Source organism: Callorhinchus milii, unplaced genomic scaffold (assembly GCF_018977255.1).
Source record: "Callorhinchus milii isolate IMCB2004 unplaced genomic scaffold, IMCB_Cmil_1.0 Scaffold69, whole genome shotgun sequence".
Lineage (NCBI taxonomy): Eukaryota > Metazoa > Chordata > Chondrichthyes > Chimaeriformes > Callorhinchidae > Callorhinchus > Callorhinchus milii.
Genome location: NW_024704810.1, coordinates 75,203 through 96,512, shown reverse-complemented (window position 1 = coordinate 96,512; position 21,310 = coordinate 75,203). Strand labels below are relative to the sequence as shown.

The 21,310-nt window shown below is 43.6% G+C and overlaps 1 gene segment (V, D, J or C); it reads left to right on the top strand.

Moving 5' to 3' along the window:
• The first annotated feature begins 18,776 nt into the window (after nucleotides 1–18,776).
• Nucleotides 18,777–19,649, top strand: LOC103172286. The segment is given in 2 exon segments: nucleotides 18,777–18,822; nucleotides 19,306–19,649. Coding segments are annotated over 2 exon segments (390 nt in total).
• The last annotated feature ends 1,661 nt before the right edge of the window (nucleotides 19,650–21,310 follow it).

Below are 21,310 nucleotides of genomic sequence, written 5' to 3'. Positions count from 1 at the left end.
GACAAGATGTTCTTTGGGATGAAAGTGCATATATGCCAGAAAATGAGAAAGTAACACATCAAACGCACAAATTTAATCAGAAAAAATAGGAAAACGGGTCAACAACAGCATTGTTTTCTTTCCCAAATGCATTGCTGACCAGGACCACTTTTTTTCAACTCTGCCACATTACCTGCCCTAATCCACATTCACAGCAGCCGAAACACTCACTGCCGATTGGGAGATTCCATTGACCTTCTTTCTGGTCTCACCAGCAACACAATACATAATATTCGATTAATTGAGAGTTCCCCAGACCTGATGTCTTGTCTGCTTTTAAAAACATTATAATCAGATTAGGAAGCTGCTCTCCAGCCTGCAAAACCTCGGCTGACCACAGGAGGAGCTAATATTTTTATCTTTCAATATGCAAGTTTAATAAAATCTAAAACAAGTTACATTTGTGTCGCGCTTTCGCGTCGGAAGATTAGTTTTTTGTGCAAATTAATGTAATTCATGTGAAATTCGATTGGAGCATTGCTCACACTCTCAGTTTCTCTCATGCACAAACACTGTGACTCTCGCATTCTCTCCCACCCTCTTAAATACTGTGTCGCTCAAACTCTCAGTCTGTTTATTTCTACATGTGTCTCTGACACTCTCAGTCACCCTCAATATGTTTCTCTCAAAGTCTATATCACTCACACACCTTGTCTCTCACTCTCTCAGTCTCTCTTCAACTGTGTCTCTCAAATTCTCTGTCAACCACAATGTGTCTCTCTGTCACTCTACCAATCGCCCTCTCCCTGTGTATCTCTCACATTACCACTCCCAATCTTCCGCTATGCGTCTCTCACACTGTATGCCTCTCGCAAACATAGTCGCTCTCGCTCTCACTCAAGCTTACCGTTTGTTTATCATAGGTTTTAAAATGAGAGGTTCAACAGACCTTTGTCTGTGTTGTGTGGATGACATATATTAAGAACCCGAGATGTTATCAGGAAGTGAGATGGGAGTTTCTTCAATTGTTATATTACAGAGTAACTCAATTTAAGTTGTACGAAATGCTTAATATTGAACATGCTTTCAAATTGCAAAAGCTGATGCGTAGCTGAACCATTTTCAGGATGTTAGCTTATCAGCTTCACTCACACGCTGCCTCGCTCTCTCACACTATCAAAGCTCTCGCTCTCCTTTTGTGTCTCTGAAACCCTCTCTCTCTTTCTCTCTCTCTCTGAATCTCTCACACTATCTTTGTCTCTTACGCCCATTGCCTCTCACATTCTTAGTCTCTCTTTCCCTCTCTTTCTCGCTGTCTAGGACGCAGTGATCAACTCAGATCTAGTTTGTGCCGTGTTCAGGATAGACCTTAAATATTCTGAGATGCTATTTGGGAAAAAGAAGGGATTTTCTCCTGGTATTAGAGTCCAGATCAGCTCAATATTGTACATAGTATTAAACGACAATGGGTGATATGTCATGTACTTTGTCATGGTGTCACCTCAACAGCATTACCGGATATAAAGCACATACCACACAACACCTCATGCGAAAAGGCTCAAACATTTAACTGGAAAAGCGAGAAAAACAGCTCAACTCAACAGCAGAATAAATGTAAAGGAACGTTGTCTTTACATTTCTCTTAACAGAAACCCGCTTTAAGCTTCCAATTTGCTTTTAACAATAATTGTATTATTTGCTTTGCAAGTTCTGCCTTATCATGTCTTTTAGAAGTCTCAATGTGCTTCACATATTATACTGTAAAGTTAATTGACAGCGTATTTTCATGGGCGCTATATCAAATGTAAGGATTATTATTATTATTAATATTATTATTTCAGAAACAAATCGTATTGACACAGGAATTCACTGGGTGTTCAGAGTTTTTTGACATTGTTTTGTTTAGCAGATGATATAATTATTTGGTTCGTATTTATTATGGTTGTATGTCGTCCATTGTGATGTATGTACAATGCAATATCAGGTTCCTCCATTGTAAAGCCCTGGGAAGTCACCCAATGTGGAGTCCGCTATACAAACGCAACTGGTTTTAGTTGTTTATGGAAATTAATAATCAAAATAATACAACAATGAAAAGAGGTAGGAGAATATGAACTTATACAGCGCCTCCGCTCCACACTGGGCACCGTATCAGTGCATAATATTGACGGATACTAACTCCCAGCCGGGGGAATAATAACAATATTAATCATAGTATAAGTTGCTGTGTCTCACGTCATTCACGAGTTACCAGTGAGAGAGTGGGCGTGTATTTCTTTCCTGTCAATAACTGGTTACCAGTGAGAGAGTGGGCGTTTCTCTCTTTTCTATCAATCAACAGTTACCAGGGAGACAGTGGGCTGTCACACTTTCCTATCAATCAACACTTACCAGGGAGAGAGTGGGCGTGACTCACTTTCCTGCCAATCGACAGTTAGCAGAGAGACTGTGGGCGTGTCTCTCTTTCCTGTCAATCAACCTTTACCAGGGAGTCTGTGGGCGTGTCTCTCTTTCCTGTCAATCACCAGTTACCAGGGAGGCAGTGGCCGTGTCTCACTTTCCTGTCAATCAACAGTTACCAGAGAGATTGTGGGCGTGTCCCTCTTTCTTGTCAATCAACAGTTACCTGAGAGACAGTGGGCGTGTCATTCGCTGTCAAGGAGAGGAGCAGTGGTGATGTTACGTGAGTGAGAACCGGAGAAAGATATACGTGCGTGCGTTACGTGAGCGGCACCACAGAGAGTCGACACGAGAGAAACGCACACACAGCGGGGAAGCTGTGCCGTTCAATATGGCGGAGCAGTGAAGTGCAGACATTCAAACACATAAACACACACACACGCATACTGAGGCGGGTAGACGTGCGGACGACACCGCGTATGCAGCCTGCCCGTCTCCCTACGTCACGTACGTGGTGTCGTTAGCGGTGCCGTTGTATAATATTTATAATAATCACAATAATAATAATGGGCATTTTATACAGCGCCTCATCACGTCTTCGAGACGTCTCAGTGCTGGATACATTGTAAGGCGAAGTCAGTGAATTTACCGCTGTAACTTGGAAGCGATCGAATTATTAAGACTTTTACAAACAATTGCCGGGTCTATGACCCTCGGAAAACTGATGCCATTAGACAAACAGGCGGGTTCCTACTGATAGAAGGTAAACACGGGCTGGGGGTGAAGCTGGGAAAGAGGAAGTCCGAAGAGGGCAGCAGATTGACAGCCGGGCTGACCAATCGAAAGCACTTGAGTGATGGATAGAGCCAATAGGCAGCGAGTTGGCGGAGAGAGAGTGGCGGTGGAGAAAGTGCGCCTGGCAGGAAGTAGCTGAGGTGATTGATGGAGACGGGACGATCAGAGAACGCAGTCTGATTGCCAACTCAACTGACCATTCATAAGCTCTGGTTGTGGGGGCGGGGGTAACTGAATGGACCAATAGAAAGCGTGTGGGTGGGGAAAGTTTGAAGGTTGGAGAGAACGAGGGGCAGGTAGGAGAGGAGATGATTGACGTCGACCTGGACCCATCAAAGAGCGACTATTGATTAATGTACAGACAGACGAATGGGAAGACCTGACAGTCGGGGCGGGTGTTGGAATTGTCCAATGGGGTGCGGGTGGGCGGTGACATAGTCACGGTTGAACAGGAAGCGGATGGCGTGGAGGATTAGAGATGATTGACTTACACATGGACCTATCAGAGCACGGTATTCAATTAGACAATTAGACAGACCTATGGAAAGCTCTGGTTGAGGCGGCAGGTGTTGGGATTGAACCAATGAGGAGCGAGTGGGCGGGGACAGAGTACGTCTTGAAGGAGGAAAAGCTCAAACGTGGCCGAGGGCCGTCCGGAGAGATAGCAGCCCCGAGCTGCAAGACAACTGAGGCTGATCGGGATCAGGTTAGTGGCAGCGAATAAGAAAGAGAGAGAGAGTGTGTGATTGTGGGCTTCAGAATATGTGTGTGTTCGTGTGCGTGAGTGTGAGAGTTTGGAAATGTCTGTGAGAGTCTGTCAGAGAGGATGAGTGTGTGAGTTTGTTTGTGAGAGTGTATGAGTGTTCGAGTGTGATTAATACACCACAATGCAGCACATTAGTACCCCACACACTCCATTAATAACCCACACAACCAACTAATACGCTAAACCCCATTGATAAGCCACAGCCCATTAGTACTCACATATCGCATTAATACCGATCACACTCCAATAATATGGCTCGCCTCTGTAATGCCACACACCTTCAACACATAACACAGCATCAATACCCGTCACGACATTAATACCCCACATCCCATTAGTAGCTCATTGGTACACTGTGCACACAAATAATATAACACCAACGCCAAATTAAACCTATAACACATACATTTCATTAATACCACACAAGCCATTGAAACAACTTACCCCATTAATACAACACCCCATTAGTACATCATGCTCACAATTAATAACCCATGCTCACCATTCACATCCCAAATATCCCCTCAATACTACACACATTAATATCAAAATGCACATTAATACCACGCATCCCATTAATACCACATGGCTCATTAACAATCCACAAACCAGTAATACCAACAACAACACCCACTTTGCATTGATGTAGCGCTTTTCACGTTGGGAGGACCTCCCAAAGCACTGGACACATCCCATCAACAACCACACCCCATTCTTTTCCCAAAATATCATTGCTCGCAAACCCCATTAATAACCGACATCCCATTAGTACCCACACACGCAACTAATTGGCACACCACCATAATAATAACCCAGAGCCCATTAACACCCGACACACCCATTCATACCCAAAACCCTTCAATAAAACTGTACACTCTATTAATACCACAAACCTCATTTATACCTCAGAGTTATTAACACCACACACTCCAGTAATGCCACAAAACACTAGTAGCTCACAACCCATTAATGCCCCATTGATACTCCATATACCACATTAATACCACGCGCACCCCACCAGAACCCCACACACCACTTTAATACCCACATCCCATTAACATCCGCACATCACATTCGTACACAATCCCCATGAAAGCACACACCTCACTGTTACCCCACACACCATTAATACTGCTACACACCATTAACACCCCACACACCATCAATACCTAATAGATTGCATTAATAACCCACACGTCCATTTATACCGAATACTCCATCAATGCCCCACACACCGCAACAATATCTTGCACATCGCAGATACTACAAAATTCATTCATATCAAACAGATAAATACTCCATAAAATATTGATTCCTCACAACCCATTATTAACACAGACCCCACTAGTAACTTAAGCCCCATTACTAAAACACACAACCCATTAGCACATCATACCCTTCACTAGTATCCCGCAACAGACCAACAATATGCCACACAACGAATTTATGCCACAGAAACCCCATTATTAACGCACACCTCTTTAATAATCCTACACTCCATTAATATCACACATACCCTTATTTCCACAAAAAGCATTAACTCCCCATACAGTATTGATGCCACGCACAACGCTAATACGCCAAGTATCCCTTTAGCGCCTCACAGACCACATTAAAACCCCAGATAACACATAAAAATCCCAAAGACGCCATTAATACCACACACCATATTATTAGCATATACAACATTACTACCACGCACCAATGAATAAAATACACCACATTGATATGGGGTAAAATACACCCCATTAATAATCCACAAACCATTAATACCCCACATTCCGTAAATAAACCCACACTATTATTACAGCACACTCCATTGATATCCGACAGCCCATTAATACACAACAACCCATTAGAAAACTATACCCAAGTAGCACGTCATATCCCTCAACCCCACACACTCCTTTAGTACCCCAAACCCCATTAATACCCACAGCAAACTATCCCCCATCAATTCCATTAATGCCCCACAAGCCCAATTCATACCACAAATACGATTGCATTTTGGATTTTGATTTGGCGTGGCTAGAAGTTGGGATGCAGAAACATATGTGCTGTGTTTGGCACGTGCTGTAGTTCTAAATAATAAATAAATAAATTCTGAATAAATAAATTTGAAAACTGGATTTATAAGGTTGGAGCATAGTAAAGATGGTTGTACTTCACTTCATTTCCAAGCCAGGAAGTAAAGTCAAGGCAGGCACCGAAACCATGTACCTCCTTACAACACGGTTACTTGATGTCTCTTCATATTTACGGATGTGGGCCACATGCGTCAGGGTGAAACCTTGAGCAAGTTTACTTACTCCACACGTCTAATAATACTCCCTCCGAAACAAAAAAACAATAAATTGGTCGTTTTCATTGCACGACTGTTTGTGGGACACTGCTGTGCGCAATTGGCTGCCACGTATTGCCCACAAATAATGATCAATTCACTTTCCAGCATAATATGTGATGCACTTTGAGACGTCTAGAAGATGTGAAAAGCGCTATATCAAATTCAAGGATTATTTTTATTATTATTGCTACATAACCCATTAATACCACAGGCACCATTAATACCACATAACCCATTAATACCATAAACTTTGTCAATACCACACACCAATTTCATACCACACACTCCATTAGTACCCCACCATCCATTAAATCCTATAGCCCATTAATAAACCAAACTACATTAATACCCCATACATCCCGTTAGTGCCCCCGCACAACATAAATAACCCAAAGAACCCATTAATTACTCAACTCGCCTGATAATAATCACTCAAGAAAGAAAAAACTTAAAATAAATTGGTCACTTCAATCCACGAGTCTTTGTGGGACACCGCTGCTCGCAATTGGCTGCCGCAGTTCGACACAAATATACAGTCAACTCACTTTACAGTCTATTCTGAGAAGCGCTTTGAGACTTCCAGTGGACGTGAAAAGCGCTATTTCAAAGGCAAGGATTAGTGTTACTATTAATAATAATATCCTAAACAGTTCATTAAGAACACACACCGCATTAACAGCATATTAATACCACACACCCCGGTGATACCCCACAAATTCCACTAATACCATACACACCTCAGTAATACACTACATCCCATAAATAACCCACACACCATTAATGCCCCACATCACGTTTATAACGCAAACGCGATTAATACCCCATACAACCCACTAATACCCTACACAACCCATTAATATCCCACAAGACATTAATATTGCAAACACCGCATTAATACCACAAAGCGCATTAATACCCTATAGCGCTTTAACAGGCACCACATTAATTCCCTATATCCCATTCGTCCTCCAGGCATAATTAGTAACCCACACCCAATTAATGCTCCACAACGAATTAATACCACACAAAACGGATTGCTACACCATATACACCGTGAATACCCCACACACCCCAGCAATAACCCACACATCCCATGAATATCACACGCAGCATTAACACCGTACAGCAGATAAATAATCCATACACTATTGACACCACACACTACATTTATACCCATACACCCCAAAAGTACACACAGATGCAATTAATACCCCACATACGCCAATAAAATCCCAAACAACACATTAATACAACACACCCCATTATTATCAAACACAAAATTACAACCAAACAGCCAATTGATAACACAAACCCCATTGACAGCACACAACGCATTCATACAACAAAATGCATTAACACTATATAACAGATAAATACCCCATAATATTAATACCGCACACCACATTGAAACACATACACTCCATTAGTACACACAGTTCCCATTAATACCCCACAAAAATTATTGAAATCCGAAGCATCATATTAATACCACACACCCCATTATTAGCACATGCAAAAATTACTAACACTCGCCCCATTAATACAGCATACTCTGTTAACATCACGCGTCCCATTAGTACCACACAGCCCATTATTAAAGCTCCACTGAACTCCACACGCCACTAATACGCCAATTCTCATGGATACGCCACAAATCATTAACACACCACGCCCCATTAATACTCACAACCCGTTAGTACCACACACCCATTCAACATACCCCTTCATCACCTAACCCTAACCACATTAATACCCCAAACTCCATTGATATCCGACACCAAATTAATGTCCCACACTTCAATAATATCACACAGCCCATTATTAAAATTCTATTAAACTGAATACCCCACTAACACGCCACTTCCCATTAATACCGCACACCCAATTAATACTCCATATACCATTGAAACTCCATCAACTCTATTAGTTCCCCACACACCACAGTAATGGCCCACACACCAGGATAATACCTCATTAGCACCATACAGCCCACTAATACAACATTCGACATTAATACCACAAATTCAATTAACACCCCACACGCCATTAATACACCACATCCAATAATGTAAAACACACTCCATTAATAGTATACAACCCAATACCACACAACTCATAATTGCTAAACACCCCATTAATTCCACTCGCCAATAATATTCCATTGATACCTCACATCCCATTGATACCTACACCGCACTGAAAAAATATACCCTTTTAATACGCAAACCAGCCCATTAATGCTGCATAAACCTCAATAATATTCCACAAACTCCAGAACCCACCAATAATAAACAACACACGCCATTAATAATCCATATTATATTGATAACCCAACCAATCCATTAATACACAACACATCTCATTAACACACCACAACAATTAATGCCACACAGTCCATTATCAAACCGCACCCCATTAATATCCCTCACTCCACTATTACCAAGCAACTCATTAATACCCCATGTACCATTAATATCCCATTGTGTCCCATTAGTATCCCACATATCCCATTATTACTCGACACACTCCAATTAATATCTTACCCAAACAACTAATACGTCAAATCCCATTGCCTACCCATACCCATTAACATCCAGACCACATTAATACCCAACACAGCCCATTAATAGCGCATTCAATTTCAAAATAAAGCATACACTTAATATACCACATGCCATTAATTCCTCTCACCCTATTAATAGCCCATAAAGAAATAACACCCATACACCAGTGGAACCCCATACGCCTCACTCGTACAACAGACGCCCCATTAATACAACACAGACTCAGTTAATACCACATTACTACGACAAATTCATTAAAACCACACACCGCATTAATACAACACACCCTATAAATATCCCAACCGCCATTAATACCATAATCGCCATCAATACCACACAAACAATTAGTACAAAAATGCCCAATAACACCATACATTCCATTAATAAACCACAACCAATTAATACCCGACAATTCAATAATACCCCACAAATCATTATTACCACACACTCCTTCAGCACATCCCTTTAACACTGAACCATTACCCCTTTAATAACCCGAAACACATTCATAGCCCATACCCCATTAATACACGAAAACCCTTTTTAAAACACAATCCATTAATATCCCACACACCCAATTCATTCCCACAACACGTTAATATTACAGATCCCATTGATGCCAACCACTCACGTTAATAAACAATACACCCCATTAATACCCCACAATTTAAAACCACACAATCCATTACTAAACTCCATCCTATTAATTATCCCAGTCCCATTCAAAGTCCTCACCACATTCAAACACCATACCAGAGTACTGCCGAATACACCCCATCAATAGGCCGCACACCGCATGAGCAACCCAAACGCTCAATTAACACTATATTATTGCCGAATACTCCATCAATGTCCCACACACCAAATTAATACCACACAACGCATTAATACCCACACACCATTTATATCCCGCTCAGCAATAATACCCCATAAACGCCATTAATACCGCAAAACCAGATAAATATGCCAGACACTTCATTAATACCCGCACACCCCACTGAGATCACAAACACCCCATTGATACCACGTACCACATTATTACCACGGACTACATTAATATCACACACTCAATCAATGCTTATCCTCTGTTAATAAGCTACACCTGATTAATACCCTGCACCCCATTAATAACCCACACAACATTAACACCTCATACACAACATTAGTACCCAAATTCCCCCATCAATATCCACACACAAACCAAAATATTTCCCCACACTCCCCATTATTACCACAAACCAGATTTATAAGACACATTTCTTTAATACCAGAGCCCATTAAAAACATACGCCCTATTGATACCACACACTCCATTGACACCAACCACCCCATTAGTACTCCCACCAAATGAATAACCCACAGCACATAAATAACCTGCACCTCATGATTACCACATTAATTCCCCGCAATTCCATTCGTAACAATCAAACAGTTAATAACCCACACACCATTAATATACCAGACCCCAATAATACCCACAGTCATTTAATAGGCCACTCTCTCAAAAAGTACCACACATACCGCATTAGTACCCCACAATCCCCGTTAATACCACACAAACTATTGATACCACATACCGAATTAGTACAACAATCTACATTAATACCATACACCCCACTCATTCCACAAACAACGTTAACACCCGACTCACCATTAACACCACAATAATATTCGACGCAACCTTTTAAAACTCACACATACAATTAGAATCCTAAAAAAACATTAATACGACACAGTCCATTAATACTTCACTCACATTGATACCAGACACTGCATCAAAAAGTCACACATGACATTTAAACCCGACCAACTCAAGTAGCATCACACACACACTGAATATCCCACACTCCCTATTAACGACCCAAAAGCAGAGGGACAACAGGCAGAGCAGATCGTCCGGCAACTGATGCTATAGAATCTATCCGTCGTGGTACCGTCGATACCAGAGTTGAGGAGAGACAAATGGAAGAGTCGTGTGAGATGATAACTGCCCAGACGAGGAATCGCTACCGAGCGAGAGAGAGTAGATGGAAGAGAGAGAGAGAAGCACTATCAGCCCATCACCACTAACCGGGTAATATATTTCCATTGGATACCCTTGGGTCATTCAACAACAACAACAACTTGGATATATATAGCGCCCTCCTCGCCGCACGGAGTCTCAGAGCGCTTTCATATCTGACTTAGCGTATCATCCATTGTGATATTGTATTGATTAATTTAGCATCGAATTACAATGCATTTCCTGATAACTATTAATCAAACCATATCCGAACAATATAAATCAAGTGAATTTGATGTACACGCTTCATTAAATAAAAGCATACACTGTCATGATTATTGTGTTGTGGTATTCTTGATACTCGTTTGAGTTGTATGTTACTAAAGAGTCAACTTTAATACTAAAACGATTGGAAAAACGTAACTACCCATAGCTTTTTTATCGACTAAAACTAATAGCTTTTTTTTACTGAACAATACTTAGTGATAATACTGTCATTTTAAATTAAGAAGTAGTAAACTATGCCGAGCATCCCTGAGTCTCAATATTTGCCACAGGATTGATTGTATCCCGAGTGACATGTTAATCAAACCGGGAGCCCATAAGATAAACCGTTCTAAAATAAACTGGACCAAGTTAACATTGAGGATGAGAAATCACAACAAGCCTCTCACACATACAGTGACACACAGGACCACACTCATCACTGTGGACGGATTACAACCACCCTCTCTCTTTCTCTATCTCTCACTTCTCTCACTCTCTCTGTCTCTCTCTCTCACACACTCACAAAAACACACAGCGCCACATTCAGCACTGGTGGCACTTTACATCCTCTCTCATATATTTACAAACAAGACCAGCGCCAACCTCAGCTCTGCGGGTATATTGCAACTTCAACACACACACACACACACACACATATGCACATAAAGCGCTCTGCTCAGCACTCGGGGCACATTAGAATCTCTCTCTCTCACACACACACACACAGAAAACACTGTCATTCTCAGCACTGGGACACATTGAAGCCTCCTTCACACATACACCCCGACATAGATATACATCACCAGCGTTAGCACTGGCGGCACAGTATATTCGCTTTCTGTCTACCTCTCCCGCGCACACATAGAGCCATTAATAATAATAATAATAATAATCCTTGCATTTGATATAGCGCTTTTCACGTCGGGAGGACGTCCCAAACCGCTTCACAGAACACACTGTAAAGTGAATTGACTGTATATTTGTGGGCGAACGCGGCAGACAATTGCGCACAGCAATGTCCCACAAACAGTCGTAGATCGAAAATGACCAATTTATTATTGTTTTGTTTCGGAGGGATTATTATTAGGCGTGTGGAGTAAGGAAACTTACCCAAGTTTTCGCCCAGCCTGGAATTGAACTCAGGTCTCTCGCTTGCAAAGCGAGTGCTCTAACCACTGAGGTACAGGACTCCATTCTCATCACTGGAGGCAATAACAGATTCACAGACACACACAAACACACACACAAAAAACAAAAACACACAGGGCCGCCCTGAGCACGAGTGGCACATCAGATCGTCTCTCACAAACACACACAGGTTCCCATATACAGCGCCAACCTGATCACTGGCGACACATTACACACACTTTCGCTCTCTCTCTCTATTTATAATAATAATAATCCTTGCATTTGACATATCGCTTTTCACGTCGGGAGGACGTCCAAAGCGCTTCACAGGACACACTGTAAAGAGAATTGACTGTATATTTCTCTCTCACACACACACTCAGGAAACACAGTGCCATTCTCAGAATTGGGGGCATATTACAGCTTGACACACACACAGCGCTATCCTCAGCACTGGGGGCACACTGCAGTCACTCTCACACAATCACACACACAGTCACATAACGACATAGTCAGCACAGGGTTCACATTATTTTCTCTATCACACAAAGGGAAGCCTCAGCACTGGGGGCATATTCCAGCTTGACACACACACACACACACAGCGCCACCCTCAGCACAGTGGGCACATAATATCCTCTCTCTCTCACATGCAGAAAGAAACGCACAGCGCCACCTAAAAAGTCGGGATACATCACCGCCCTCTTTCGCTTTATTTCACACACGCACTGCGCCGCCCTCAGCATTGTGAGCACATTGCAGCCTTGCTCTCTCTCTCTCTCTAACACACACACACATACGTACACACACATGCATACATACAAACATACATGTATGCATGCATATACACATACATACACACATACACACACGTATATAAATGCATACATGCACACATACATGCACAGGTGCAGCGCCACCCTCAGACTGGGGAACTTTACAGCATTATTCTCACGCAAAAAGCAATATGTTCAGCAGTGGGATCAAGTAGAGGCTCACTCACAAATCGACACAAATGCGCATAGCGCCATTCTCAGTAATAATAATAATAAACCTTGCATTTGATATAGCGCCTTTCACGACGGGAGTACGTCCAAAGCGCTTCACAGAACACACTGTAAAGTGAATTGGCTGTATTTTTGTGGTGGAACGCGGCAGGTAATTGCGCACAGCAATGTCCCACAAACAGTCGTGGATTAAAAATGACCAATTTGTAATTGCTTTTGGCTTTGGAGTGATTATTGTTAAGCTCTATGTGGAGTAAGGAAACTTGCCCTAGATTTCACCGTGCCTGGAATTGAACTCAGGTCTCTCGCTTGCAAAGCGAGTGCTCTAACGACTGAGCTGCAGGACTCCCCGAACGGCTGCACATCGTAGCCTCTCGCGCTCTCGCACCCATACACATAGAGCCCAAACCTCAGCATTGGAGGCACTTTACAACTCACTGACCTCTCCTCCTCTCACCCTCCTCCACAACACACTCTCCTCCACACTCGATACACTTGCTCCATCACCTCCCGTACTGCCTCCTTCTCTCGCTTCTCCCCATGGGTCACTACCCACCTCCGTTCAATGAAGAGCCAGGTGCGGGCCGTTGAATGCACCTGCGTCAAATCTGGCCTAACGGTCCACCGACAAATCTGGCTGGAACTCCTCAAAATCTACCGCTCCACTCTAGCCTCGGTCAAGTCGTCCTTCTTCTCCAGGATAATCCTGGAGGCGAAGAACCACCCCAGGTTACGGTTTTCTACCACATCCCGACTCCTCCGTCACCCCAAAGCCACCCTGCGCAGATCATCTCCTCCAACCTTCACTGTGCAGAAATGCTGGATTTTCTTAAATCCAAAATCAAGGCAATTCGCACCGCATTCACTTCCGCTCCAACATGCACACACACCCCCACACCCTCCCTCCCAGACTCCGAATCCTACCCATCTTCCCTTACACACTGTCGTACCCGTTTCCCCATCCTCTGTCACCAAACTCATCCTATCCCTGAAACCCACCACCTGCTCCCTTGAAACCATCCCCACTCCACTCCTTACCACCCAGCTCCACCTCCTTGCCCCACGTATCACAGACATCGTCAACCTGTCCCTTTCCTCTGGCTCTGTTCCCATTCCCTTAAAAACGGCCACCATCACTCCAACCTTGAAAAAACTCTCCCTTGATGCGTCGCAGCTATCAAGCTTGTGGCCCATTTCCAACCTCCCCTTCCTGTCCAGGGACCTAGAACGAGATGTCGTCTCCCAGCTGCGCTCTTTCCTCTCCACCCATTCATTATTCGAACCCATTCAGTCGGGTTTCCGTGCTGCCCATAGCACAGAAATTGCCCTCGTCAATGTCACCAATGAGATCCTGACCATCTGTGACCAGGGCTTCCTCTGCCTCCTCGTCCTCCTCGACCTATCGGTAGCATTCGATACGGTCGACCATGCTATCCTCCTCCACCGCTTGTACTCCCACCTCAACTTTCAAGGCCATGTCCTTGAGTGCTTTAGATCGTACCTCAACCACCGTCTTCAGTTTGTTTCCACGAATGGCTTTTCGTCCAGCCACCACACTGTCTCGTGCGGTGTCCCTCGGGGCTCTGTACTCGGTCCCCTCCTCTTCACCCACTATATGCTCCCCCTTGGTGACATCATCCGCAGAGATGGGGTTATCTTCCACATGTTTACGGATGACACTCAACTCTACCTTTCCTCCTCTACCCTCAACTCCACGACCACCGATGTCCTGACAGCCTTCCTGTCCGACATCGAGTCCTGGACGAGAGACAATTTTTTTCAGCTCAACGTGCGTAGAAATGAAGCCCTCCTGATTGGCTCGCGTCAGCGCCTCCGCACCTCTGGCGCTGACAGCAACAGTATCCAAGGCTGCATTCTCCACCTCTCAAAGCCATCAGGAACCTCCGGGTTCTGTTCGACCCTGAGCTGTCCTTTCTCCCTCACATCCGCGCCACAACTTGCAGCGCCTTCCATCACCTCCTGAATATCGCCATACTACGGCACTACCTCAGCCCTCACGTTGCTGAAACTCTGGTCCACGCCTTTATCACCTCAAGGCTTGTCTATGGGAACTCTCTCCTCGCCGGCCTTCCCGGCACCTCCCTCCACAAGCTGCAGGTTATTCAGTACTCTGCAGCTCGTGTACTCTCCCGCACCAGGTTTCGGGACCACATCACTCCCACCCTCACTCGCCTTCACTTTCTCCCCATCCCCCAGGGGATCGAATTCCAGATCCTCATCCTTACCTACAAGGCTATTCACGGCCTTGCTCCCTCCTACCTCTCTGACCTACTACCCCACTACCTACCTGCCCGTACCCTCCGTTGCTCTGGCTCCGGTCTGCTCCACATCCCCCGCCCCAACCGCCCTACCATCGGTGGCCTTCAGCCTCTCAACCCCGAGGCTCTGGAACTCTATCCCCAGTGCCTTCGCCTTGCCTCCTCCCTTTCTTCCTTCAAGGCCGGTCTCAAGACCTTTCTCTTTCATCGTGCCTTCAGCTCCCCGCTCGACTCTCTACCCCCTTCTCGCTCCCTCCCTTCCCTCCCCACACCCTGATCATTTCCCCACTCCTCGCTCCCTCCCTTCCCTCCCATCACCGTCACCATTTCCCCTTTGCTCGGGTCCTGACCCAACTGTATAGCGCCTGGGACGTCCTCCCGACGTGAAAGGCGCTCAATAAATGGAATCTTTTTGTTGTTGTTGTTGTACATAATCAGAATGTAGTCCATTGCAGATACACCTCCCCTAATCTTGTCCCTTTCCAGTCTGCGCCAACATGCGAATTTAATCAAACAGGATGTGTTCCTCCAGAGAGAAAGGGCAAGTTCCCTTCCAAAGGCACGTTGACATGCGAAGAGGAAAACGTGTGGAACTGATGTGTGTGCTTCGGATCAACTTAAATCTGGATGGAACTTGCTTAATGTGTCTGACACCCAGATCCACAAATACATGTCAGTGATGAAAGAGAACCAATGGAGGAGCGAGATGGCAGAGCGGAAAGGATGACGCGCTATCAGAAACACAGGGTTTGTACACAACCCTCAGAACAGCCCCCTCACAGTGTATGACAACTCTTGTAAGTTGTTTCCTGTTCAGCCCTCCTCACGGTATCTTACAGCCTCCCAGGAAACATTCTCCAACTACACCATCAACGCTCTCTCAACGCCCCGCGCCACTAAATACATATGATAACGTATACTTATTTGTTAGCAGCCATTATTACCTTTTCAGGTAAGCACCAAATTCGCTCTATGTGTCAATTTCATGTGCATATTATCCAATGCTTATATTTTGTTGCATAAACTAACCAATACGGTACATGACTCATGCATTCCTGTAGTTCAGCAAGCGTCTGGACTTGGTTTTGGGTCCCGGGTGGGACACAGCGGAACCTTAGGCAGATTTCCTTTCTCCACACACCCATCTCTGTTTATCTACACATATGTAGGTACCCGTTTGCTGGTCGATTGTCAGAAGTGCTGTCCGGGGTTATAATCCCTTAAAAAACTGCTCGTAACAAAAATAGTAATCAGTCAATCCACGACTTTTGTCGGAGAATGTTGTGCGCAGTTTAGTGCCACGTGCCGCCCACAAAATACAGTTATTGCATATTTTCGGAAGCATTTGGAGACGTGTCAAAGATGTGATCTGGCGCTCCGTCAAAAGCTATGCTTATTATTATTATTTGTATGCTATTGAACGCTGATGTGTGTCTGGTTTCCAGGACATTGTGGAGGAGATTCTGTGAAACAGCTCGAATCTACTGTGACAGTGAATGAAGGGGAAGCTGCCCATATGCATTGCAATTATACTACTGCAGACATCAATCCCAATCTGTTCTGGTACCGTCACTATCCTAGCAAAGCTCCAGAATATATCCTTTGGGCATCCGCCTACAGCAAACCGAAATATGCAGACTTTGCCAAAGAACGTTTCTCAACGAATGTGTCTAAAGCGGAGAGAACCGTCCCATTAAATATAATCCAAGTGAGAGTTACAGACTCCGCCGGGTATTACTGTGCACTGAGCCCCACAGAGGCACAGATCAGCGTCTCCGCCCTACAGAAACCGCCATGTGGAGTCCTGTAGCTCAGTGGGGATAGCACTCGCCTCGCAAGTGAGAGCAATTGGGTTCGATTCCGGCAGTAAAAGCAGGAACCCTGTTGCTAACCTGCAGGCGGATCATTTTTTCAGGTGTAATAATACCTTCAAGATAATAATATTACTAATAAATATGTAAATTAACCAATGGGTCACTGATGTGAGCAATTCGCTGCTGCGTTCAGAGGCATAGATCGGGGATTCCGCCCAACAAAAACTGCCATGTGAAGTCCTGCAGCTTATCAATTATACTTACAGTTAATCCAATGCTTCACGGATATTTCGCCCACAAAATATGCAGTTAATTCGTTTGCAGAACATTACGTGAAGCGCTTTGAGGCTCCTCGTGACTCTCCTCCAAAGAGTTCCCGCTGTCTCCACCTCACTCGAGTCCTCCGCTATTATCTATATAAATCCATTTTGTTCTTGTTGTAAATATGATCAGGTTATTGTCACAGAAATTGCTTCAAATACATTGCTATCTAGGTAGATCTGCCCAAGCAATTGTCTTCCTCTGTTTTTTTAATAGGTAGAAGAAGTAAGTTGCATTAATTAGGGCCATTCAAAAAGGGATAATTAAGGCGGGACGAGGATAATTTGCTTTCAAATATGTCCAATTGCCCACTTGCTGAAGCCAAAATCCTCCTGCAGGTGGCGCACTAAACATACATATAACATGAGCTGCAACTCACAAAACATGTCACGTCTCTTTCTGTAATTAACTTGTTTTACAGCGATAACAGGTGCTTCCTTTCACTGTTGCCATCGGTTCCCTCACACAGACTATTGCTGCCTCAGCTGAAATGTACAAAGGTTTTTCTAAACTGTGATAAGCGCAAGGCTTAGTTTGATGTAGAAGCGTTTCTTTGTTCGCTTTTTCCATCTTATTGCCTTTCTCTCAATTAAGCAGCCGCCCTTTAGTGGATATCACTGCGCATTAAATGTGACAGATTTTGTTGTGGGCACTCTGGTCATTTGTTTCAGTTTAATTTCAGAAGGAGAATTAAACGGATCTCATTTAAATAAAAGTTGGAATAGATGATACATCTTTATTGGTCGATTCATGTCTTGGACGCCATTCCAAACAGTAATGTACAAGAATAAAAAAAACAGTTGCCATTGCTGGAGAGAAGTTTGTTTCGGAGGTGGTAGCGAAGAGTTTAACTGAGAATATACTGCAAGGTGAATTGCTGGTGGGTGAAAAGCAAGGCTGTGCTCCCATCCTTTCCGAGACCCATTGGTTCCCAATCGCCGGCAGATCAAGTTCAATATCCTCTGGTTAGTGGGAAACGCCTACAATTGGAGACAGTGAACCACTGAACCCGTCAGATCAGCCGCTTCCTCACAACTTGTCACTAAAGCAGCGACACAGCGATATACAAAGGAAGAGATTCCATTATCTGTCCACACCTCAGCAGCCAACATGACAGCTCACTGCCAGTTACTGATAGCGATCCTCACCATAGCCAGTAAGTATGTGTGGACATGCCCAGGGCATGAACTTTACATTATACTTGATCAGAAGCTTAGTGTTGAGAGCACTCACCTCTCAAGCGAGAGGACCTGTGTTCGATTCCCGGGCAACGTGAAACATCCAGCAAATTTGCTTACACCTGAAGCCTGTGATTACCGGCAGTAAGTAGGAACCCGGTTTATAATTGTTTCAGGGATAGCTATCCGAGAGTAACAATATATTAAAGAATAAATCAGTCGATAATAATTTCGTCAAACAATCCGTGACGGTGTGAGCGACACTGCAGTGCTTAATTAGCTGCAACGTTTCTCCCTCAAAATGTGGAGTCAATTCTCATAATAATGTATTCTGTGTGCGCTTTGAGACGTCCAAACCGTGTGATAACCTGATATAGAAACGAAATTATTATTATACTTATTATGATTGCAAATCTCCACTGAACGTTGCTCAGCAAACTGTGTTGTTTTTCTACTTGCAGAAGTCTACGGGCAAGATGCAGTCACCCAATATCCTCCCGAGATAACAGATTTTGAAGGAGAGAACGTGACAATGAACTGCAGTTATTCCACAATAAACGCTGCCTTCTGGTACAGGCAAAATCCAGATGGAGCTCCTCAGTACCTGTTCAGGATATATTCCTCTGGAAAGGTAGACAGTCCTCCTGACCGTTTCACTGCCGAGCTGATCAAGGAGAATAAAGTAATTAACCTGCAGATACTTAGTGCTGTTGTGGGTGACAGCGCTGTGTATTACTGTGCCCTGGAGCCCACACTGTTACAGGAAGGCAGGTTCCCCGTCCAAAAGCTAAGCAAACACTCATGAACTTAGGCAAGTTTCCTTGGTCTACATACTCACCAATGTTTACCTAGCAGTAAGTATAACCCAGCTGTTAATCGGTTAGTGTATCACAAATTTTCTTAATAATAATATTAATATTCCCTTCATAAGGAAATAATTAAAATTTAGTCAATATACGACTCTTTTTGGGTAATTGCTGTGCATTAATGGCTGCAGCGTTTCGCAAATAAAACATAGTGCATATTGCCTATCAGGTATGTGCAGCAACAGACTTTGAGACCTTTCGAACACGTGATAAGGCTTTGGAAATTAACCAATTTTAGCGATTTAATTTCCAAGAGTCACCACAAGGCACACTCTGACGTTCCTAAACTTTTGCCTTTTCCAAAAATTCAATTGGCATATTCTCTTCACTCTGTAATCTGAAAATCATTTTGAGTTGTTTTCAAAACATATTAAGGCGTTATGTCAAAGGCGAGGATCACGATTTTCATTAATGCTCTCCGTATCTCAGTAAACAGAATTGGTAATGTTAGAGAGAAAGATCGAGAGTAAGAAAGAAAGAGACACAGAAAGACAGAGACAGAGAGAGAGAGAGAGAGGGAGAGAGTGAAAGAGAGAGAGACAGAGAGTGTGTGTGAGAGAGAGAGAGAGAGAGAGAGAGAACGCATTCCTCTCCAATATATGGAAAAATTCCAGGTGTAGCGTGGACGCATGGAAATTAATTATGAAAATAATATAAAAGTTAGATTTTTTTTGAAGACATTGTCACTCTAACCATCACAGTTTGTGTGACACTGATGTGTGCAATTCGTTGCTGTGTTTCGCGCATATAATACGCCGTCACTGCACTTGACAGAATAACCTGTGCAGCGATTTTAGACGTCTCGAAGACGGGACAAGTGGCTATATCAAAAAATTATCATTATTCTATCTCTCTGTTTCACTGGGATATTCATATTGATAGTGATAGGTATCTACATATTTCATACACCAGCTTAACAACAATAAATATTAATATATGAAGCGTCATTCAGCGAAATAAACAGCAGAGAAAAATAATTTGTAGTAATGAATTATGCCAAAAATAATTGTGTCTTGTACGCAAACTTCTGAAACCCAGATGCATAGAGCGGAAATGGACCGGAAGGAAACTTTCCACCAATTGGGGCAGAGTCATCTGAGAAACTGCTGACATCTCATGATTCCTCCCCTTTCGCTTTGAACCCTCGCAGTGGCTCGTTTCAACTTATTATCAACTTGACACCTGCCCCCGGGGACTTGATGCCAACACATAGTGTAGCCGTCTGCACACACTCAGGGTCTTCCACTGAATACCTCGTCCTGCCTTCTTGTGACTATCATAACAATACTTGATGTTTTATACAGCGCTTTAAATCATCTCTAAGGCATGTGAAAGCGCTTCACATGATAAACTGTAAAGTGTAGTGACTGCGTATTGTATGGTCGAAATCATAGCAACGATTGGACAAAACAGAGACAATCAAACAGTCGCGGGTCGAGTCCCATTTTTTNAGGGATAATTATCCTTTGAAAGCGATTCCTCATTTGACTATCGGATTCCTACTTCAGGTTCTGTAAACAGAGGCGTGTGGAGTGAGGAAAGTTGATTGAGGTTTCAAAGGAAACTTGCATTTGTTCATCAAAACGCTGAAAGATTCGTT